The 24,518-nt window shown below is 43.0% G+C and overlaps 1 protein-coding gene across 9 annotated transcripts in view; it reads left to right on the plus strand.

Annotated features, from left to right (window-relative positions):
• TBC1D8 (TBC1 domain family member 8) overlaps positions 1 to 24,518 on the plus strand; it is a 112,428-nt gene that overhangs the window by 41,237 nt on the left and 46,673 nt on the right. For 8 of the 9 annotated variants that reach the window (XM_045054060.1, XM_023251572.2, XM_023251573.2 and 5 more), the window contains 2 exons: positions 18,827 to 18,945; positions 23,326 to 23,554. In XM_045054060.1, the coding sequence (XP_044909995.1) occupies positions 18,827 to 18,945; positions 23,326 to 23,554 (348 nt within the window). Of the gene's footprint in view, positions 1 to 16,706; positions 16,949 to 18,826; positions 18,946 to 23,325; positions 23,555 to 24,518 lie in introns of those variants that run through there. The other variant, XM_045054059.1, reaches the window with a different exon arrangement.

Consider the following 24,518-nt stretch of genomic DNA (forward strand, 5'->3'; position numbering starts at 1 on the left):
TATATTGTTGAGTATGAATGGAACCCTTTTTTCCTGAATCTTGTTTCTGACATAACGAATGCCTTCCTGGGCAAGTGCACCTATCATAATGGTACAAGGCATGGGGGTGGGGGGGCGACTGAGGGCTGTATCTGACTTAGGGTAGTCTTTACCCCCTTGTTCCACGTTTGTGCTGCATTACTGGACTGCTGCGCCCCACTGGAATTTTTCAATCCCCCCCCCCACCCCCATCCTCTTCTTCTGGGATTTCAGTCCTCCTGCACCGTCTAATGCTCTACTTGCCTCTCCAGCACCTCTGGGGCTGGGAATCAATCATTACATCTGAGAAGCCCCTTCTATTAAAAAACTAAAGCAAGATGTGTCTTTTTAACCACATGAGTCATAAACGTTCACCTTCTAGAAATTGGTAAGAGAGAGAGAAAAGGAAATCTTCTGTACCCCTTTATCAAAGTGCTGGTCTCTCTTCTGAGTACATGTGCTAATACACACAGAAGCTTCTAGTTTGGGTTTCAAATGGTAAACACGATGCATGTTCAGTATAATCCATTAACCTTTGACAAGTTCAAAGAAGAAAATGTCTCTTGCCTCACATCCTAGCCACCCAAAGCAACCTCTGGCCACACTGGGTTCACCTCATTGAGACCACTTTATACTGTATTTAGGACAGGTACGACAATAGTTTTGAAGATGGTCAGAAGTACCTTTGTAAAAATGCAATCTATCTGACAGTGCTGTTTTATAATAAAAGTGTTATGTTTTTACTTGATTTCAATAAACAAGAAGCTGAAGTAAAACCAGAGAAACTTCAAAAATGTTTCCTTAACATGAGAGCTTATTTTCTAAAAGGTTCATGTAAGACTAAGGGAAGAGATTTGTGAAAGTGTCACAGGGTTAGGATTGTGGCTTTTTAAAGCAGTGTTGCAACTCTGACCATGTGTGTTGACTCCCCAGCCTGGAAGACAAGGATGCCAGCCTTCATATGCTCCAGCCTTCATATGCTCCCCCCTTTCTCTCCAGCCTCTCATTTAAAAACGTGTTACTATTAACTTGACGTTGTAATTTTCATTCTGTCTGCCACCATGCTGTCCACCGTTCTTTGGCTTTGTCCTGTATTTAAATTGATCTAATGCTTTTATCAGGTAGGGCTTTCCTAATGTCGAATCTTTAATTTTGGCTCATCTCTTGATTGGCTAGATTACAGTTTTCTTACCCCAGTTATATCTCACATTTCTAAGTATCTGTCCCTTGGCTTTGGACTTGAATGATACTTCGGCTGGGTATGATAGTCTCCAGCCATCTAGAGTATAGTGGCCATTGCTCCAGAGTCTTCCTGTATTTAAAGAGGCAATGGGAGAAATCTTAGGGTGGCCTTTTTTTTCCCCTCTCCTTTTTGTCCCCTTGTGGGTGATGTGCTTTTTTGCGCCTGTAACTGTCTAACCCTTGAAGATAAGTAGTTTAGTAACTTCCTTGGTTACTGCTTTGAGCACATTGTCAGGAACTTGATGTGCTCCTTTAGTATGTAGATTGAGGGGCACCTGGCTCAGTTGGTTAAGTGTCCAACTTGGCTCAGTTCGTGAGTTTGAGCCCTGTGTTGGGCTCTGTGCTGACAGCTCAGAGCCTAGAGCCTGCTTCAGATTCTGTGTCTCTGTCTCTCTTTTCCCCTCCCCCGCTCAAGCTCTTTCTCTCAAAAATAAAAATAAAAACATTAAAAAAATATGTAGATTGAGGGGTGCCTGGGTGGCTCAGTCGGTTAAGCATCTGACTTCAGCTCAGGTCATGATCTCACAGTCTGTGAGTTCGAACCCCGCTCTGTGCTGACAGCTCAGAGTCTGCAGCCTGCTTCAGATTCTGTGTCTCCCTCTCTTTGCCTCTCCCCAACTCATGCTCTCTCTCAAAACTAAATTAAAAACTTGAAAAAAATTTTAAAAAATATGTAGATTGATTTCTTTAATCACTTCAGGAAATTTTCTTCTTCTGTATATGTATTTTTAAAAATGTATTTTATGTTCCATTTATTGGAATCCCTGCCTCAAAGATCCTTTATGTTGGAAAGCTATTGTCTACTTTTCATTCCTGTTTTTCTTGATTTGTCTTTTCAACTTGTATCCTCTGTGCTGTTCATAATCCTTTCCAACAAGTTCATAATTCTGTTTTCAGCCCTGGATCCCACACTTTGCTTAACTTCCTCCTCCTCTTGCTGTGTTTTTATTTATTTTTTATTTTTTTAGTGTTTATTTTTGAGAGAGAGAGAGAGAGAGCGAGCGAGCGAGCATGAATGGGGGAAGAGCAGAGAGAGAGGAAGACATAGAATCCAAAGCAGGCTCCAGGCTCTGAGCTGTCCACATACAGCCCGACACAGGGCTCTAACCCACAAACTGTGAGATCATGACCTCAGCTGAAGTCGGACGCTTAGCTGACTAAGCCACCCAGGTGCCCCTTGCTATGTTGTTTTGATCATGATTTTCTTAGGTGTCTGCTCGCCCTTTCATGTGTAATTTCATCATCTCATCTTCATGCTCTTGTTTTACTGAAGTCATGTTCTTAACTGTCTTGGACTATGTGAGAATTTCCCTTTCTTCTTTGAGGGTTCCATTTTTTTTTTTTTCTAGGACACAGTCTCTGTCTTTTGAACACTTTCTGTTCATCTGTTGATGCTCTTTTGCTGTCAGATGTTGGCTTGGTTGCTGTGCTGTTCCTCTGCATCCCTGGACATGCTCATGCTTGGACATGGTTAGCTAAGACTGACACTGTTATTTGTACCAATGTTGTATGATTTTCTGACTGGTATTTAGGGGACAGAGCAGAGAGGACAGGTGTGCTGCTGGGCGGGATGTGGGATGTGAGGCTGCAGGATCCTCTGACTTTCTCCAGTTTCTTTTTGGTCTCTCTCCTCTCACTCTGCCCCAAGCCAAAGAGTTGGTCTTGCTCTGGATTTAGAGCTCTTGATGGGAATATCTGGAGTTTGGTCTCCTCACTAGGCTGGCTTCTGGGGAGTCTGTGGAGCAGGGACCCTGCTTAGATCCTGCATCTCTGTAGCCTGGGAGGTCTACAGTAGCCATCTGGGGCTCCCGGAGCACTTTCAGACCACAGTGAGTAGATGGTGGCACAGCACTCAGCCTTATGGCTGTGGCCTAATTTACTCATCCAGTCCTTTATTAGATACTTAATTGATTCTGATGTTTCAGCATTTTCAAAACTTAAATGAACATCCATACACTTAAATATTTCAGGAGGCTTCTTCATCCTCAAAGTCCATTCACGTGAAATGTTGGGTGACTGCCACGTACCAGACATGTGCTTGGTGTCAGGGCTCCTTGGTGAGTGTGTGAGGGGAGTTTTCCTCCACCTGGAGTTACAGGGCCCTGGGGGATACAAAGAGCAACCTGGAAGTGGCAGGTCCAGTGGGCCCGAAGATTAGGAAGGTGAGAGGTGGCAAGGCCCTTGACGAGCACATAGTAAGGAAGTTCTGTGTCGGGGCATGTACTTTCTAAGGCCATCTGTACATATATTTGCCAAACTGCATGCTATAAAGGTTGTAGCAGCTTACGCTTGCTTCCCCCACACCCCGTCTACCACCGGCAGTGTAGTTCCGAGCAGGTTGAATTCCTAGAACATTCTTTCTCTTGAGCCAGGATCTCAAGGATCTGCTTTTTTTAGTTTCCACTTGGCTGAGTATTTGCCTTGGACCTGACCCATGGCAGGTCTACAGATGCTTCATGTTCTTGTGCTGTATTGCCCACAGAAGGTCCCCTGTGTAAGCAGCGGTTCTTTCCAGTGCTGCTTTTCTTGGGTTAGGGAAGAGAGAACGGGGAGGGGCTTGGGCTTGTGGTATTGATTTAGATACTTAGGCCTCTTCTGGGAGTTATGTGGGCATCCTGCACTGTGATATTGACTCAACCATATTTAATATTTTATTGTGTCTTGAGCATTGAGAAAGGATCCCTGCCCAGGGTTTTAAGTCTCAGATAAAGCACAAACAAGAACTGTAGGAAGGGCCTGGGCGGCACCAGGACGTGGGCAGGGACAGGAAGAGCGGCCTGCAAGAACGATTTATATCTTCATTTGATTTCGGCTGTTTGCACGGCAGGATGGGGAGACATAGGAGAGCTTTTGAGAATAATTTTTTTTTCTATTTGCTTTTAAGCAGAGGTAGAAGAGCTAGGTAGAGAATGCCATGGGTGAGCAATATTATTTGGCAGCAGATCTGTGGATGATTGTGGTTAAAAGAGATAAGCAATAAGTTGTTACTATTTTTTAACTGACATGCCATGAATTTCAAGGCTTTATGGACTTTACTGGCCTCGCTGGATAAAAGACACATGATGAGAGTGTGACGAGCACTTGTTTAGAAGAGGGTGAGGAGGACTATGCCCTGTCTTTCAGGTCGGAGCTCAGATGCCCCCTCCGAGAGACCCCACACACACCCCCTGCCAACCACTCCCCCCACTCTGCTGGTGGAACCCCTCCAGCACTTACCTGTGCTGTCACTCAACTTTCTTTGTTGTCTACCTCTCTAATGAAAATAAAAGTTTTCTTAGAGTCCTGCTCGCTCACTAACACCTGCTCACTCACTGACACCCTCCAGTGTCCAGGGTAGATAGAGCCTGGTATTCAGCAAATAGTAGGTGTGCAAATAAGCCAAAGCAGTCAAGTAGGGACTCCGGCTTTAGGGATGAGTAAGTAGTCGGTTACTCAGAAAAGGTGATGGGTTCAGCACGTCAGTGTCCTGTATGTGAGGAGTGAGAGAGGGGGCATGAGGTCACAAACAAGACTTCTCAGCCTTTTCTGAGAAGCCACGGCAGGGAAATTCTATGGCTGGGTGAGGGCCTGGGTCAGGAGCTCTGTAATGAGCCACCAGCACCATTGACAGTAGAAAAACTTGCGAAGGAGGGATCTTGCTTTCTTTAAAAACAGAAAGAAAGAAAGAAAGAAAGAAAGAAAGAAAGAAAGAAAGAAAGAAAGAAAGAAGAAAGAAGGCATTTTTTTTTTTACTGTGGTAAAACATATATAACCTAAAATTTGCCATCTTCACCATTTTTAAGTGCACAGTTCAGTGGCATTAAGTACGTTCACATTGTTGTGCAACCATCTCCACTGTCCATCTCCAGAAATTTTTCATCTTCCCAAGCTGAAACTCTGTCCATTAAGCACGACCTCCCCATTCCTCTCTCCCTGCCAGTCCCCTCCCCAATACACTATACTTTCTGTCTCTGTGAGTTTGACTACTCTAGATCCCTCATATAAGTGGAATAATACAGTATTTGTGTTTTTGTAACTGGCTTATTTCGCTTAGCATAGTGTCCTCAGGGTTCATCCATGTTGCAGCAGGTGTCAGAATTTCCTTTTTCTTTCTTTTTTTTTTTTTTTTTTTATGACCGAGTAACCTTCTATTGCATGTCTACTTTCCCTTTGGTATTGGATATAATGATTGGTGCATGAGTAGAAAGCGAGGATGTGGTGTGGGGAACCAGGAGAGTCAATTCCCGGAGCCAATTCCCAGACTGGGTTGGGGAAGGAGGGAAGAGTAGGGGGAGGAGATGAGAGGTCTAGGGCTCCAGCCTGGGGTGGGCCAGCTTCTGACTGAATTGACACCTAAGCATGAAGAGCTCATGGGGACCCTGGAAGAGCAAGGAGACTTTGTTGGTGTTTCTCATCTGATGTCTCACCCTGTGCTTTATACTGCAGTTGAAAAGTCCAGGCCGTGCCTGGCTGTGAGTTAGCGATTTATCATTTTGTGTTCCTGTTAGTAGGTGACTCTCTGTGCTATTGCTGTGCCAAGTTTTCACCTTTCTAGTAAGGTCTAGGCCCATGGTTTTGAGGGAAAGGGAGAGCAGGAAAATGGGGGAAAGGTAAGTAGGTAGGCATGACGATGCCATGACACATCTTACACCAGTAGAGTACAGAGATTTTCAAGCAGACCAGGGCGAGGTGCCCACCTGGGTGGGCAGAGGCATACCTGCATCTTGAGAGGGAGTAAGTGGGTAGTTTGAAAAAACTTAGTTAATATTTTCAATTTGGAAAATGAAAAAAAAATACAAGACTTTGAAATTTCCAAGTTCCATTAAAGGAAGCTGTGGTAGTGTTGCTAACAAAATATGTGGCATAGGTTTTTAAAAATTGAGAATCACAGCAGTTAGGCTTTCCAGCTTAAAAAATACTTTCCTTTCACACACTTTCCTTATTTGTTCCTTTTAACAACGTATAGGTATGTATAATTGCTGACTTTGGAGAGGGAGGAAGCAAAGCCTAAGTTGCTTAGTAAGTTGCCAGGGCCACATCTTGCATCGAGTGCCTCACTGGGTAGCTCAGGCACAGGTCCTTCTAGAACGTTCTCTTCAAGTGTTCATTCTGATGTTTCTTATCTCTGCCCTTGACCGTGGCTGCCGTTTTAGTTTCTTGTATTCTGCATCACTGTTTGCTTTGTCTTTGGAGAGAGAATTTTATTACAGGAGGAAATGTTCCAGGGTGGATCAGATTAGTGTCTTGGTGAACTTGGTGCCAGGGCAGCAAAGGAAGTGCCAGCCAGATCTTTTTTCAAGAACAGAACTCACTGTGCACTTCAAGGAAAAACTGGGAGGCAGCCCTGCAGGAGGAAAGTAAGAACTTTTTTCTGGGTGCACACTCTGAGGTCGCTCAATGTGAGTTGTCACATTTGTTTTTAGTTGCTTGGGATTTCCTTCAATAATACTAACTGGCGTTTTCTGTGTAGGATATACACTCGGAAATGGCTGAGACATGCCATGGCTAATGCTTCTTTTCATTTGAGGAGTTTCTGTCACCAGGCTCCTACTGGTTTAATTTTGCTTATGCTCAAATAATTAAACTCACTGAAGATGTTTGTCCATGAGGAATGTTGCTTATAATTATTTTTAAAAGCAAGAAAATCCTAAGTGTAACTTTTAGACTTAGTAAATTGAAGGTCAAAAGTCCTATTTAAAAAACCCATGCTTTTAACCTGGGTAGACACTTGCAGACCACACTGTCTTGCGTTCTCCAGGTAGCCATGGCCCCTTGCCTCTCTTGCAACAGGCCCTGTTTCTCCCACTTGAAATAATTCTTCCCCATGAAGTCTCTCCTTTTACCTAAGTCCTGATTTGTTGCTGGACATACTTCAGAATAGATATGACCTGCATTAAATCTTAGAGTTGTGAAGCTGGGAATCAGACTTCTCTCTGGCATCTCACAGATTGTCTGACATCGGCACTGAGCACGACCTGTTGGACAAAAGAAACCACCTGGAGGGGATCTTGGCAGACATCTGGTTTCATCTCTTCCATTTTAGTAGATGTGAGGAGACTGACCAAGGCCGATGGGTTTCAAAATAAGATTGACTTTGGTGAATGGCTTTTTATTAAATGATTCCTTAATGATCAAAAACAAAGGCAGAGCTTGGGAGCAGAAGCCTCCAGACTCCCTGGGGTGCCCAGAGCTCTGCCTCTCCCTCAGGTCTTGCTGGCCTGGGTGTGTTGTCTGATTGGGGTCACCCTGGTCTCCATGCCATCGAAGCTGTCTGCAACCTGAGGGCTCACTTTAGGGCTTGCTGTTGCCCTGGCTTCTCCGACTTACGCTGTGAACCTGATGTATCTGAGTGGCCTGGGCGTGGGAGTGATCCTGATTGAAAAAATAAGGAAATTCAGGGAGTGTGAAGTTCTCCACCCTGTTTTCTTGCTCTGTTTTCACTTCTGATTTTACAAAATACTCTTCCTCAGGTGTGGAGGTCAGTTTATCCAAGTTGATGACTTGTTTTTGTTAAAAAGAGATTTTAAAGTGTTTCGCATTGTGAGGATTTTCAAACATACCCCAGAGGAGTTGAGGACATTATAATTACATCCTCCAGGCCCATGCGTGGGGATCAGAACACAGGTGCATTTGGGTCATGGTTTTCCCCACTTTGCTTTATTTCTTATTCTCTGCCTTCTCCTCACCCCTCTGATGTGTATTTTAAAGCAAATCCTAGAAATTGATATTTCACCTCTACATATTTTAGTAGAGATCTTTGAATCTATGGCCATTTTTTTGCCCCTACAGTGGCATCGTTAAACTCATGGAGTTAACTGGGACTCTCTGATGTCATGTGTACTCTCCATCCCAAGGCTGCATGTCTGCTTAAAGAGTCTTTCATATAGGTCTGGATGGTTCTAATCCACATTCAAGAAGGACCACACACTTCATTGGGTGGTTGTGTCTCTTGTCTCCTTTAGTCGGGAAACCCTCCCCCACCCTGCTTTTTTCCCCCAAGTCATTGACTTAGTGAAGAAATTGGGTCAGTTTTTACATAGAATGTCGTGTATGCTACGCTTCTGTTTATAGGGCTCACCTCCTTGTATGTCCCCCAGACTGGGGGGTACTTGGAAACGTTCAGTTAAATTCAGGTTTAGTGTCTTTAAATTTTATTTATTATTATTATTTTATTTTATTTTTTAGAGAGAAAGTACGAGTGGGGGAGAGGGGCAGAGGGAGGGAGAGAGAGAATCTCAAGCAGGCTCCACACCCATTTCAGAGCCGATGAGGGTCTCCATGTCATGACCATGAGATCACGACCTGAACTGAAATAGAGTTGGACTGATTAACCAACTGGGCCATCCAGATGCCCCCAACAGTTTTTTAAAAAAAGATACCTGATAGGTGGTTCCACATCTTTTATTCCATGTCGTCTCAGCAGCCATGTATCCCCTGCATGTCCTACTCTTAGTGATGCCTAGACCAGCTAATGAGTTCAGGTGCCCCTTTTCATTGCCTTCTTCCCCTTCAACCTTTCATCTAGTGGTTTCACCTATTGTAAACACCTGCCCAATTAACTTTTTCTCTACATGTCATAAAGTGGTGATTCCTACCCCCCCTAATTCAATTTGTGCTTTCACAGCCCTGAGCTTCAGCTTGACTGTGTAGAAGAGCTTTAATTCCTTAACTGGGGTTACTTGGTCACCCTGAGATGTGGTACATTCAGAAAAGAGGGGAGGAGAATGCTGATGTTGGTGCTTTACTTGCCTATTAGCGTGAGGATTGGGTGCCCTGGTGATTTGCAGTGGTGACAGTGAATTGTTTCAGGTTTTTCCTTCTTCCCACCCTCTCCCTTTTTAGTATCGTTTTGAAGTTTAAAGTGCTCCTCACTCCCAATATTTTATCATGAAAATTTTCAAAGTACAGGAAGTTGGGAGGATTGTACAGTGCACAGTAGACGCCAGGAGTTTTTATACATCCAGTGTGCATCTGTTAATTGTAGTCCTTTGTCATGCTCAGATTGTGCTTGTCAGGCTCATCTGCCCCTTGGAGCCCTTTCCTGTGGCTTCCGGCACGTGGTCCTGCTCCCAGTCACCTTTGAGTGCTTCTTTGTTTTCTGACCAGTGAGATGTTAAAGGTTCATCTTGTGCATTTTTCTGCCTCTTGTGTGGATCCGCCATTTTTCCAGTAGCCCTTGGTTCCTTTTAGTGGAGAACGGTATATAGGGGCCACAGTCTGGTGTAGGGTCCTTCATTGTTACTGGGTTGCCACTGCTTCTAAGGCTTTTCAAATAAGCATGAGCTAAGAAGTGTGTGTTATGAAAAAGCAACATAAATCATTGAGTTCATATTTTTAAAAAAAATTTTTAGGTTTATTTATTTTATAAGAGAGAAAGAGTGTGAGCAGGGAAGGGGCTGAGGGAGAAAGGGGGAGAGGGAGAATCCCAAACAGGCTCTACACTGTCATTGCAGACCCTGATGTGGGGTTCGAACCTACAAACTTGTGAGATCATGACCTGAGCCAAAATCAAGAGTTGGATGCTTAACCAGCTGAGCCACTCAGGCACCCCAATTATGAGTCCATATTAATTTTCTAATTCAACTGTAAAACTGCATAGTTATAACTTAGCTTTGATTTTATATTTTTCTCTTATACATTGAAAATCTTGATTTCTAACAATACATAATTTTCTGACTATCTCACATCTACATCCACATACATATTGTTTCTAAATAATACCAGTATTAACAATAAGAGTGCCGAATGAAATTTAAGGTTTTGCAGCTCTGTTTGGCCTTAGAATATATTTAATTATGGATGTATAGTCAACATTGTTTAAAATGCCTATTTTCTCTGTGTAATCATTTCAATAACCTGATAAGTCTATCCATTTACTTACATTAGGGATTACTTTTTTCCTTTATTGGTTTAACCTTAAAAAAAAAAAAAAAAAGGAAAACTCTTTATGATTCCTTAAACCTATAAAGTCTGTAAACAAGATATGTGTAAAGGAGTCAGTCTTTCACTGCCGTCCCCTCCCTGCCTCCTTCCCTCTGCTATTAGGAAACCTGTCTTTTTCTGACTTAGGTTTCTACTGTTTTGTTTTACAAATATACGATACATTCTCCCACCCCGTTTTTACAAAGGTCACACATACTATGTTCTGTCCCTTGCCCTTGTTCACTTAGGGACATATCCTGGAAATCATTCCATATCAGAGAGCAGAGATTATCTTCTCCTTTGTTTTGTCTTTCATTTTGTAGGAGTACCATAGTTTATTCAGCCTGTTCCCTAATGAAGGCCATTTGTGGTGTTTTCATCCCTGGCCATGGCAACGTCTCAGTGAGTAACCTGGCAAATAGTTTTGTACCTTTGCTGCTGAATCATTGGGCTAGATCACCCTTTCAATCTCGCAATCCCATCTCTAGTAAATGAATATGAAGCTTTGTTTAGATATTACTAAATTCCCCTCCCTCCCTTAGATTTGTGCATTGGAAAACATTACCATCAGCAATGGATGAAAGTACCTGCTTTCCGAGATTTCGTCATTGGATCTCTTGTCAAACCTCTGGCTTTCTGTCAGCCTCATAGGTTTTTCTGCATATTTCTCATTTGCTGTCCTTTTATTATGAGGACGTTGAGTGTTTTTCATGTTTAGGGCTGTTTTCAGAAACTCCTTGTTCTTATCCTCTGCTCTTTTCTATTAGGTGGTTCTTTTCTTCCCCTTAATTTTTAGGCATTGTCTCTGTAATAGGAATATTAGTCCTTTATCTGGGAAATGAAATTACAAAAATCTTTTTCCGGTTTGTCATATCCTTTAGTGGCTTTGCATTTGATGTGTTTTACCTCCTAGAGGTTTTTTTAATGTAGTGGGAGTTAGAATGCCTTTCTTTTATACTTTATGATTTTGAGGCATGGTTAGGAAGGTTTTATTATTCCCAAGTTATACATGAATTCACTAATTTTTTTCAAGTACTTGTAAATTAACTTTTTTTTTTTTAATTAATACTTTTAAAGCTGTTCTTCTATGTCTTCTGGCTTGCATTGTTTCTGACAAATCTACTGTCATTCTTTGTTGCTCTATAATTATTGTCTTTTTTTCTTCTTTATCACTGGCTTTCAGCAGTTGCAATAGATATGCATTTATGTGATTTTCTGGATGCTTTTTCTGCTTCGGGTTTGTTGAGATACTTGGATCTGTGTGTTTATAGTGTTCATCAAATTGGAAAAGAATTTTAGCTGTTTTTTCCAATATATACATATTTTTCTGTTCTCTGGCCTCTGTTCTCCCCACCCCCCCCACCCCCCCGGGACTCCAATTAGTAGACTGCTTGCTGCTGTTCCACAGCTCACTGATGCTCTGTTATTTCTCTTGTTAATCCCTTTCCTTCTGCTTTTCATTTTAGTTTTTAATCACTATGTCCTAGTTCCCTACTCTTTTTTTTTTCCTGTAATGTGTAGTTTACTTTTAATCCCATTCGTGTATTTCTGATTTTAGACACTGTTTTTCCATCCCTGAAAGTTTGATTTGGTTCTTTCTCTATATCTTTCATGTGGTCTCTCACCATCCTCATGCTTTCCTCTGCTTTTTGAATATTTGGAGTATATTTATAATGGCTGTTTCTGTCCTTGTCTACAGATTATTTTATCTATGTCCTTTCTGGTTCCATTTCTATTGATTTTTTTTTTTTTCCTTTGGTTAATGATCAAATTTTCTTACTCCTTTGCTTCTAATTCTGAGAAGTGTTTCTAATGGCACTAATACAAGGACATTTTAATGACTGTTTCAATTGCAAATTAAAAATATTTTACTTTCAGTGTCAGGGATGTTGGTCTTTTCACTTATTGCAAATACTTTTAGGGACTTAATATGAAGGCAGAAAAGGTCAAGGAAATTACGTAAAAGTATTTAAAACTTATTTTCTTTTTTTTTTTTTTTAAATTTTTTTTTTCAACGTTTATTTATTTTTGGGACAGAGAGAGACAGAGCATGAACGGGGGAGGGGCAGAGAGAGAGGGAAACACAGAATCAGAAACAGGCTCCAGGCTCCGAGCCATCAGCCCAGAGCCTGACGCGGGGCTCGAACTCACGGACCACGAGATCGTGACCTGGCTGAAGTCAGACGCTTAACCGACTGCGCCACCCAGGAGCCCCAAAACTTATTTTCTTAAGCAACATAGATGTGTATGTGTGAAAATACTGTCAGTCATGATGACGTGATGTTGATATTGGGCTTTCACAGGTTTCTGTAAAGATGCTGCTTCAGGCGTGGATTAGATGTTAGAATATCCACTTGAAGAATGTGAGGTTTCTATAAATTAAAGGCTTTGGTTCAATCCTCTCCCCTGCTCATTTGTGATTTTTACTCAAATGCTGTTTCTGAGTTACTCTGTATACGATGTGTTAAATGAAATTGAGAAATGGTAGTGTTGCTTTCAATTAGCCCCTTTATGGTCCATATGGCTTTTAGTCCAGGCATTTGACGGTAGACATTTAGTGTTTGGACAATAGAGAATGTACTATTTCAAAGGAACAGATCTGAGCTATGCACATGGAATGCCCATTCATTGTAAATTAGGATTTAGATGGCCACGAAAGACCCTTAATTCATTTGGGTAGTTATTAAGCAGAGAGAAACAGTTGCTTTTTAAAACTGAAGCTTGGGTCATGTTATTTATGGCTGTGTTCGTGCAGAAGCTGTAGGTATAGACAATGAGATGCTTGTTTTATTTCCTGAAAACCTCCCTGGAGGAAACCTAGGCGAATAAATACTGTGTGTGAGTTTGAAAGTGACTCAGCTCTTGGGAACTGCCCACCTAGCTCCCCAGGCTCCCATCTCCACTGTGTGTTACGATAGTGTGAGGCCTTAGGAGCCCGGAGACGTGGCCTTGAGCTTGGCTCTTCTCTGCCCTGAGTTTTCTTACCCAGAAAATAATACCACCTACCTTGTGCTATTTTTATTAAGATAAACAATGTCAAGTGTATGACATATCTACAAAATGCCTGGGAACATGCTAAGAATTCAGAAAATGTCCTGTGTCTACCACCTACGGCTGTTCTGCCTTAGAGTTGGTAATTTATAAATCAGCATGGTTGTTTGATCTGTGCCTAATTGGGGCTTCTAATCCTGGATTTTAGTTTTGCATCGGCATTTATAAATCTGATTTGAGTTCTTGTGTGGGTAATGTTTACGATCCTCTGAACTTTAATTTTCTTGGGAAATAGAAGTCTTATTTTGTCTTAATAAAACAGGGTATAATTTTGCCATTTGGACTTCTGTTAAAATCCACAGTATTCCTATAAAGTGTGGTTTTAAACAGCTATATTGGCCTCCTAGGGCTGCCACAGACTGGGTGGCTTAAGCACCAATATTTATTGGTTCTCGGTGCTGGAGGCTGGAGGTCCATGATCCAGGAGCTGGCGGGATTGGTTGTTCCTGAAGCCCTTCCCCTTGGCTTGCAGATGGCTGCCTTCTCCCTATATCCTCACATGGTCATTCCTGGTGTCTCCTTCTCTTCTTTTTTTTTTCTTTTTTTTTTTTAAAGTGGACTTTTTTTTTTTTAAGTTTGTTTATTTACTTGGCAGGGGGAGGGGCAGAGAGAGGAGATAAAGAATCCCAAAGCAGGCCCCATGCTGACAGCGGGGCTGACAATGCTGGGCTCAAACTCACGAAACCATGAGATCATGACCTGAACCGAAATCAAGAGTTGGACGTTTAACCAACTGAGCCGCCCAGGTGCCCCCCTTCCTCTTCTTAAAAGGGCACTGAGTTCTCTCCAACCCAGGCACCACCCTTATGACCTCATTTAACCTTAATGACCTCCTTCAAGTCCCTGTCTGCAAATATGGTCATTTTAGGGGGTTAGGGCTTCAGCATATGCATTTGTCTGGGGCAAGGGATACACTTCAATCCAGAACAACTCTCCTCCGTCTTGGTTTTGGAAGACCTGTAGCAGAAGCAGTGGGAATATTGCTCTGTTGTTCATTTGTAGACTTTTTATCATTCTGCCTCTTCAGTGGTGACACTTTCTCATGTTCTTATTTTTCTCTTTACATTTCCTGCCACTCGTATGTCTGTGATGTGGTGGCTTTCCAACTTTTTTTTTTTTATTTAAAAAAAATTTTTTTTTTCAACGTTTATTTATTTTTGGGACAGAGAGAGACAGAGCATGAACGGGGGAGGGGCAGAGAGAGAGGGAGACACAGAATCGGAAACAGGCTCCAGGCTCTGAGCCATCAGCCCAGAGCCCGACGCGGGGCTCGAACTCCCGGACCGTGAGATCGTGACCTGGCTGAAGTCAGACGCTTAACCGACTGTGCCACCCAGGCGCCCCAACTTTTTTTTTTAAATGTTTACTTATCCTTGAGGGGGCAGAGGAGCAGAGAGAGAGGGGGCAGAGGTTCCGAAGCGGGCTCTGCACTGACAGCAGAGAGCCTGATGCCGGGCTCAAACTCACAAACCGTGAAATCGTGACCTGAGTCGAAGTTGGATGCTTATTAGACTGAGCCACCTAGGTGCCCCTCCAACATTTTTTGGGCATGACTCACAGACAGAAAAATATTTATGTATGTGTGCTTACCTCTAACAAATACTTTACAATCAGTGGTTGCCCTTATAAAGTGACACGTATTCTCTTTTTCATTTTTTCAAAAGCTATTTTCTGTTGGGTTACTTTGTGTAATTTGGGAAGCCTGGCTACAGCATCGATTCAGACCTTTGGTGTGTGAGCTCTGTTAGTGACTTTCCTTTTTAGTCCTTTGGGGCCGAGGACATGCAGTTGGTTTGCACTGATTTATAGTATTTTGGAAGCCTATCATAAGACTTCCCTGCAGAGGAAATTATAGTTTGGAAAATTTCCCTGCCATTTGGCAACTTTTGTAGGAAATGGAAGACGGTAGGGTGGAAAAGTTTCATCATATTGATTGTCTTGGCCAGGAGAGACATACAGCTATGTCTTCTATTCAACAACAGGGCAGATTGTAATGAAATCTAACTGTGGCTCAGTGACAGATTTTTGTATTTTTATGTGCCTATTTTCTCTTTCAAGGTGTAGGCTTGGTTTTATTTTAGAATTATCTTTCCCTGTCATAAGCTTCTTCCCGTAGGTAGAAGGATCTTTTAAAGAATAGAGGCGTACATTTTTCATGACTTTGTCTCAATTCTTAATTCCATGTGCTACACTGTTGGGGCTTGATTATAGTTTTATTCATGGTGTCTGCGGTTATCAGTTGAGGACAACCTCGTTGTTTAGCTGTTAACAATTAACTGTGCTGGACCTGTGAGCTTAATGGGATAAATGAAAACCTGTTTCATGTCATCCAGGAAGGAAGATGCATTCAGAAATTGGAAAGACTCTTAAGTACAAACACAAAATGTTTTTTTGTTTTTTGTTTTTTGTTTTTTAAGTGTCAGGCCAGAGGAAGTAATGGACCTAAAGATTATGTAAATGTTACTTTGAAATTGATGGGTTGCTTGGGTGGCTCAGTCAGTTAAGCATCCAACTTCCGCTCAGGTCATGATCTCGTGGTTTGTGGGTTCAAGCCCTGTGTCGGGCTCTGTGCTGACAGCTCAGAGCCTGGAGCCTGCTTTGGATTCTGTGTCTCCCTCTCTCTCTGCCCCTCCCCACTCGCACTTTGTCTCTCTCGCTCTCTCTCTCAAAAATAAATAAACATTAAAAAAATTAAAAAAAAAAAGAAATTGAAATGTAGCTTGTTAGGGGAGGGCCCCAGAGTACTTCAGGGTTGTAGAGAATGAGTTCATACCCTGCTCTTGCCTTTCATTCTATATATTTGACCTCGGAGAGGTACTTGAGCCACCATTTCCTCATTCAGTCTTCATTACACAGCAGTGACCTAGTCCCTGGAACAGAAAGGTTGCAAAGGTGAGTCTTCTCCTTTCTCTTGTTCTTCCTCATTCTGCCAAGGTCGGTCTGGTCTGGTCTTGTCTTGTGTTGTCTTGTGTTGTCTTGTGTTGTCTTGTGTTGTCTTGTGTTGTCTTGTGTTGTCTTGTGTTGTCTTGTGTTGTGTTGTGTTGTCTTGTCTTGTCTTTTCTTTTCTTTTCTTTTCTTTTCTTTTCTTCCTTCCTTCCTTCCTTCCTTCCTTCCTTCCTTCCTTCCTTCCTTTCTTTCTTTCTCTCTCTCTCTCTCTCTCTCTCTCTCTCTCTCTCTCTCCAAGAAAGAAGGTCTCATACTCAAAAGATTGGTGACCAATAAAGATAATTTTTCTCATTTATTCTTTGCTTTTATTAAAAATACCCTGACCAGGGCGCCTGGGTGGCTCAGTCAGTCAAGCATCCAACTCTTGATTTCAGCTAAGGTCATGAGTTCGATCCCCACATCAGGCTCTGTGCTGACAGTGCAGAGCCTGCTTGGGATTCTCTCTGACTCCCTTTCTCTCTGTCCCTCCCCTGCTCTCTCTCAAAAATAAATAAGCTTTAAAGAAAAAATATTCTGACCAGTTGGTTTTATTATAATAGATAATAAAGGACAAACACCTAGAAAGAGTAAACCTTAAAGAGAAGGGCAGAGGCCCAGGCATCCCCAAGGCACCTGTGCAAGTTTATTGGCTTCAGTGAAGACCCAAGGACTCTCTCGAAATGGTGTGATGTACTGTCTGCCAGCTAGGAAGACACCATTGCTGACCCACAGATTTAGGAGATGTTTTTTGTGACTAACACCTACACGGTTGCCATCGGAGGACGCTAAATGACAGATATTGAAGCCAAAGGTGGGCAAAACTGACCTCTGCCTGAGGTGCCTCAGTACTGAATGTGAGGAACCACACGGACAGTGTGGGGCCGGAGTTCAGGTAGACAACATTTAGAAGCTTCACGAGAGTCATGCTGTGAAACGTGGGACCACTTGGTTTGATTTTGTTTTAAAAGGATCTTTCCACCTTGTAAGAGGAATGGAGAGCCTGAGGGGCCAGGGGTTCCCGCCACAAGGGCCCCCTGGATGGGAGGGGGATGGAGAGTGAGAGGATCCTGACCATGCCTGCCCAGAGCTGGCTCTCCTAAACCCCACCTTAAAGAGCAAGACGGGGGGGGGGGGGCACTGACGGAAGGCTGGGCAGATCACTGGTTGGTATGCCCTGGATGATGTCTCCCTCCCCCATGTTCATACATTGAAGCCTCAGCTGCCAATGTGATAGTATTTGGAGGTTGGACCTCAGGAGCTAATTAGGTTTAGAGAAGGTCCGCAGGGTGGGGTCCCCATGATGGGATTCCTTATAGGAAGAGGAAGAGAGACCAGAGCGCTCTCTCTTTTCCTTATGAAGAATTCTCTTTGATTGCTCTGATGACTCCTTCCCAAACTGTCCATTCAGAACAACAGTCCTAACACAGATGTTCTTGATACTCACTGACCCCAAGTGCACAAGTCTGGAGTGAGTTCTCTGGCATTCTATGCCTGAGGTTTTCCTAAGATCCCTACGTGCATCTATAACTCTACAGCGAGGAAGGCTGCAAACAGCATTCACAAAGTTTGGTGTCAACAAAATGCCTATCTGGCTTTTGTGAAGTGGCATGTGGCTCTTTTGACCACTGTGCCTCACACATCGGCAAGCTTATTCTGCACTGGTGTTTGGTAGCCCTTAACCTTTGAAGTTAGAGTATCTCCTGCTTCCCATTTGGGAAATCTGATCCTCTTAGCTGGGCGTTGTATCTGTTTCCGTTCTACACACACCTGATGCACATGTGCCTTTTCTTGTCCAGGACCATGCTTGCTTCAAGTCAGGGGACTTTTTGGAGCACGTGCTGTGTGCCAGGTCCTTCACTAGGAGCTGACATGGTCACCGTACCAAGGTGCTCGTTGTCTAATGGAGAGTACTTGGAGGCTCCTTGAGAGGAAATACTAAAATAACTAAGCTTTTTGGTAACAGTGTTGCCTAATGCTTCAGTAATGGAGTGTTTTTTTTTTTTTAATTGGCTTTGAAAGAAATTAACTTGCTATATAGGACTTAACTTTCTGTGTTTTTTAGCATGCATTATAAAACCTCTTTTTATGAATGTTCTTAAGGGATATGGTTGTGAATGATACGAAGTATAGATGGGTAAACCTGGAGATTTCCTAGGTGGTTGCTGTATTTAATGGTGCCTGTTGCAAAGTGGCGACACCCTTGGGCAACCTGCAGCGCTTTCTCAAGAGGCTCTTTCCTCTGTGAACCTGGGCTGAGGTCCCTCTTGAGGGATCCCTGTTCACACAAGGTAAATAAACCATGTGAGACTGTTTAGAATTGGCCGGCTTCCTGGGGCTTGTTTCCCCCAGAATAGCTGCGTAATTATAAATGTTTCCATCCCTTGAGTGGATGTGGTAGGAAGTCCATGCATCAGTGAGGCTGGCAGGAATGTCCGCATAGCATTCCCAAGAGTGACCTGATTGGTCACCTGGCTCATCCATGTGGCAGTGGACAGGTGTTTGCAAATCACAGTGCTGTGGTGAGGGAGACCGTGTCTCCGAAGGAGGGGGCCTTCCAAGTCTGCTGTGGCCCAGGATGTGAGAAACCAAAGTGTTTTAATAACAAACACAGCATTCATAATATTTGGCAAATGAGTTCATGTGCTAGGAGTTACTTTTAACCTCGGCATCTTTCTCTGTTGTAATCCAGGTGCAACATTAGAGGAAATAAACCAGCACTGGGACTGGCTGGAGCAAAATCTCCTCCATACTTTGTCGGTCTTTGATAATAAAGATGACATTGCCAGCTTTGTCAAAGGGAAGGTAAAGGTAGGTCCTTTGATTGAAATGCTTCTCCTCATTTCCCCGTCTTTCTTACAGACTTCCATATAATGTTTTGGCCATTGCAGCGTTTTTGACCAGGTTTGAAGTTTTCTCCACTGTAACTGAACATCTTAGCTTTTAATACACAGTCAAAGGAGTTAGACTTGTCACCTGTCAAACTTTGCAGACAGTTGGGCAAAATACACCTGAAATTTAAAGATCCACACATCATTCTCAGGCCCAAGTTTTTGTTAACCTTTACAAAAGTGAAGGTCCCCTTTTGTCTCAGGAGAAAGAAATGTTATGATTTATGTATTTGCAGAGCAAAAAATGTTATTTGACTCCTTTTGTTTTAATTAAAAAAATTTTTTTTAATTTATTGTTTATTGTTGAGAGAGTGATAGAGTGTGAGCAGGAGAGGGGTGGAGAGAGAGGGAGACACAGAATCTGAAGCAGGCTCCAGGCTCTGAGCTGTCAGCAGAGAGCCTGATGTGGGGCTCCAACCCTCAAGCCAAGAGATCATGACCTGAGCTGAAGTCGGATACTTAATTGACCGAGCCACCCAGATGCCCCTGTTATTTGACTCCTTAAATTAGCTGTTCCCTCCTTTTTGCAGTTGTGACAGCTTGTCACTGTATTTTGTTGGACCTGGCACTTTCCTCTTCCTCAAAGTGGCTGTTTTTGAAATATGTTAATTAAATGGAATTAAAACCAATTATATTTTGAGAAGCAAGAGAGGAATATTTTGGAAGGTATCTGTTAATATCTCCTGTAAGTTATATTTTCTATAACTGTCATTGCAATACCGTGATTGGTAACCAATGTTTTAAAAGCCCTATCACGCAGGGGTGCCTGAGTGGCTTAGTGGGTTAATTGTCTAACTTTGGCTTAGATCATGATCTCACAGTTCGTGAGTTCAAGCCCCACATCAGGCTCTGTGCTGACAGCTCAGAGGCTGGAGCCTGCTTCAGATTCTGTGTCTCCCTCTCTCCCTGCCCCTCCCCTCCTCCACTCACACTCTGTCTGTCTCTCAAAAATAAACATTAAAAAAACATAAATAAAAGCCCTCTCAGGCAGGGAGAGACTGTTTCTCATTCTGAGGTTATCTCTTATTAAACATTTTAACATGTTAGCCTGTAATACAGTTTTCCTCCTTGAGGGTAAAATATCCCAGACCATTGATTTTGTTGTTTTGTTTTGTTTTGTTTTCTCTTCAAAAGTTTGTCTTTTTAACACCCTGAGTGCTTCAGCTTTTAGTAAAGGGCATCAAAGTGAATTCTTGATTTTAAAGGGACAAAAACAGAAGTATTCTTTTCCTCTGGGCATCAGGAACACTTGTGGGGCCAGGTGGAAATCAAAGGTCTCCTGAATCCAGGCAGGTATCCCCTTAGTGTCACCTTTGGCCTGTGCGGTTGGCAGGTGGACCCAGGCTGTGGTGGGGACATATCTAGCCCATGGGTTACCATCTTTGCTTGGTTCAGCTGAGTAGCTTGGTTCCCTGGGTCAGCTCACACTGGGGCTTAGCTACAGAAATGCCCATTTCATGGTTATTTTTTACACTTATCTCCTTTCTCCTTAGTCTAACGTAGCTTGTGGTGGTTCTTTGATTTAGAGTTTCTCCTTTTAATTTGGAGGAAGGAAATTTCATTTCTGCTACAGTGGCTTTAGGAAAGCTTCTGTAGAGGAGGAAGCAACCTTCCCTCTACTGTCCTAGGTTCTCCTCCCATGGCCTGGAGATTAAACCGACAAAAGTCAAATTAATGAGAAAACCAGTTTATCAACACGTGCACTATGCATGCACAGGGGGAAACTCAGTGATGAGTAACTCAAAAGGGTAGTTAGAGTGTAGGGCTTATACAGCATCTTAACAAAGAGCCATGTGTTTGTAGAGAAGTGACAGGACAAAGAAGAATTTGGCTTCCAGGGGTGGCACACTGTGGGAAGGTAAATTAAATGTGTAGGGGGAAATGAAAGGAAGAGAAGGGCTATTTTTGTGAGGTTTGTTACCCTCTCAGCACTGGTCAGAGTCTAGAGTTACCCACCTCTTCCTGGCACAGGAGAGGGAGATACCTTCACAAATGGGAATTGATATCCTTGTTTTAGACAAATAGTGGAGGAGGGCAGAGAGCCTTTTTGGTGTCTGCTGTTTCTCAGTTGTTTTCAGAATAATTCTTATGCCAAAGAGGTGTATTTTGGGATGGTGTAGTCTGATCCCCTGCACATCAAAGCTAAAAGGCCTTAAAAAAGCAAAAACCAAACCAAAACAAAAACGGTCCGAGGGAGGCTGCTGGTCTGGATCAGGGGCTGGGGATGGAGGGGTTCTTGTGGCCTGAGATGGGGTTATACCTTTGGGACCACCACATGTAGTGGTGGTTCTCCATTTCCTCTGGGAAGGTCCAAAGGAATTAGAAACTGAGGCTTTCCCACTCCTATCCTGAACAGTTGGCTACTCTCTGAAGCTTTAAAGAAATCCCTGTGGTTTGAGCTGTGCTGGTTACCAGACACTGCAATAATCCACAGAAGTCAGGAGTCTGTACAGCCACCATTGTGGCTGCCTCTGGAGCCAGTGGATCCATGACTCTTTGCTGTAGAGCCTTCCTAAAATCCCCTTCATACCTCACGGTCCAGAGCTTTATATATTAGATACACTTTAAAAAAAATGTTTATTTATTTTGAGAGTGGGGGCAGAGAGAATGGAAAAGTGGGACAATCCCAAGCACTCTCCACACTGTCAGCACTGAGCCTGATGTAGGGCTCGATCCCACAAACCAGGAGATCATGACCTGAGCTGAAATCAAGAATCAGATGCTCAACCAACTGAGCCACCCAGGTGCCCCTATATTCCGTATGCTTCTTTTTTTTTTTAACTTTTTTTTTTTTAAGTTTATTGATTTTGAGAGAGGGACAGAGAGAGCAAGTGAGTGGGGAAGGGACAGAGAGAGAGAATCCCAAGCAGGCTCCACGCTGCCAGCATGGAGCCCAACGTGGGGCTCAAATTCCTCAACAGCAAGATCATGACCTGATCCAAAATGAAGAGTTGGATGATTGACTGAGCCACCCAGGTGCCCCATTCATATGCCTTTAAAATTATTCATACTTCTTATAACTTTTCTATTTTACAATGTCTGGTTAAATAAAATTTGGGAAAGAAGAAAAACATAATGAAGGAAATGAAAAGCACTTGAAATTTTATCAACCTTCAGATTCATTTTAAAAATAATTCTTACTTTAATAGAAACTCTCAGGTTTTCTAAATAATTTTCTAAAATCTCTTATAAAGTCTAGGGTATGGTAGCTTTGCCCCAAAAGTGGCTTTGTCTTAAGGGACCTAGCCCTTCATGAAATACAAGAACGTGGGGAATCAGAATTCTGATCTTGTCAGCGAGTTGTCACCCCTCAGGAACAGGCCACAAGCTTATGTTCTTGACACTTCTATAGCCTTACCCCAGACTTAGAAAGGATCCTTGCCATTACTTGTTGTTGGCAAAGCTGTTGTGCATTTAGATGTTTTCTTTTCTGTCTTGCCTCTTTGTGCACCTGAGTGCTTTGGAGGTGTTTACAACCTTGGCCAACATAACTCCTTTTCTACCTTAGAAAACTGTAGAATATTTAGTGGTAGTGAAAGGTGTCGGATGTCACACAGATAGGCACCTGTTGGCTTTGTACTAAAATTTTTGAATCTAAGGAGGAAGACATTCATTAGCTTTTTTTTTAATGTTTAGTTTTGAGAGAGAGAGACAGAGACAGAGATAGAGACAGAGTGTGAGCAGGGAAGGGGCAGAGAGAGAGGGAGACACAGCATCTGAAGCAGGCTCCAGGCTCTGAGCTGGCAGCACAGAGCCCGATGTGGGGCTCGAACTCACACGCTGTGAGATCATGACCTGAGCTGAAGTTAGATGTTTAACCGACTGAGCCACCCAGGCGCCCCGACATTCATTAGCCTTTTAAAAACAACTAACTTATAACTCAAACTTGGGTGGTTCGTTAAAGTTGATGCACTGAGTTCATGCTGGAGCCAATAATTTGATCATCCTGTCCCTGTAGGTAGAACAGGGAGGTATAAAGTAGTAATTTGTTAGAAAACTCAGGCTTAGAAGTCAGTGATTTGTCCAAAGCCTCAGGACTGGTAAGTGGCCAAGTGAGAGACTTGTTCTTGGGTTTTCTACCTCCCAGCTCATTCCCCTCCCCCCCACCCCCCTGAGTGTGGCCATGTTTCTGGGTGGTGGACAGACAGTGTGATGAACTTCTCTCCTCCACCCTGCATGTCTGTTTTTGAGCAGTGCAGACTCCTTAGGTGCCTGTGCTCAGCTGTCCTTTCCTGCTTCTGCCTGTCCCTCCCCTCATCCCTTACACTGATGAGGGGACCTGTATCTTTCTGTGTGGCAGGCTCTGATTGCTGAGGAGACAAGTAGCAGGCTTGCTGAGCAGGAAGAAGAGCCGGAGAAGTTCCGAGAGGCCTTGGTAAAGTTCGAAGCCAGGTTCAACTTCCCGGAGGCGGAGAAGCTGGTCACCTATTACTCCTGCTGCTGCTGGAAGGGCAGGGTTCCCCGCCAAGGCTGGCTGTACCTCAGCATCAACCACCTCTGCTTCTACTCCTTCTTCCTGGGCAAGGAACGTAAGTGAGGCATTTGGAGCGATTTGGGCGTTCACAGATGAAGTTGACCCTCGGGATGCTTGTGCTGTCCTGAGACAAGATGAAGAGTTAGAGAACAAAAGATTTAAATGAGTAGTTGAGATGATAATAAGTGATACTTGATTAACTTCCAACTGACTTGTGCAGACAATTATATTGATACATACTGCTACCCTTAAGGGGCTTTGATTTTGTGAGAATTCATTTTTTCTATTGCCTTAAACATTTCTGTGTAGCTCACTTCATATAGCTCCTGAAGGTTTTTTACTTTATCTTATTCTGAAAACACGTTGTTAAAACTGATGGCCCCAGTACTTCTAAAGGAGTGGAAAGTGTTATTTCTTAAGATGAACAGGGGCCGGTGGCGGGGGGGGGTGGGGAGCATGTAAAAAATTCCCAGCCCTGGGGAGCCCGGGTGGCTCAGTTGGTTAAGCCTCTGACTTTGGCTCCAGTCATGATCTCATGGTTTGTGAGTTCAAGCCCCATATTGGACTCTGTGCTGACAGCTCAGAACCTGGAGCTACTTTGGATTCTGTGTCTCCCTCTCTCTCTGCCCCTCACCCACTAGCACTTTGTCTCTCTCTCTCAAAAATAAATAAAAACATTAAAAAAAAATTAAAAATTCCCAGCCCTGAAGTTTATGACTGCTCCCAGAAGAGTAAGTAGCAGGATATACAGTTGTTCCTTGGAACGGGAAGGAATTCTTCACCTGGGTCCACTTGAGATTCAGGTAGTAATTAACTTTTTGCACATTTATCCACTGACCATTGCCGTGCTAGATGATGGAATTACCAGGTAAGAAAAGAAAAGCCACAAGTGTCAATTGTATATTGAATTTTAAAAAAGTCATTCCCACTGAAACTTCTTTTGGAACCAAATACTGTTTCAAGCACCCATGCAGGATAGAAGCTGTGTGTATATAAACTGAGTGTGTGTGTGTATGTAT

Source organism: Felis catus, chromosome A3, assembly GCF_018350175.1.
Source record: "Felis catus isolate Fca126 chromosome A3, F.catus_Fca126_mat1.0, whole genome shotgun sequence".
In the NCBI taxonomy this organism is placed as follows: domain Eukaryota; kingdom Metazoa; phylum Chordata; class Mammalia; order Carnivora; family Felidae; genus Felis; species Felis catus.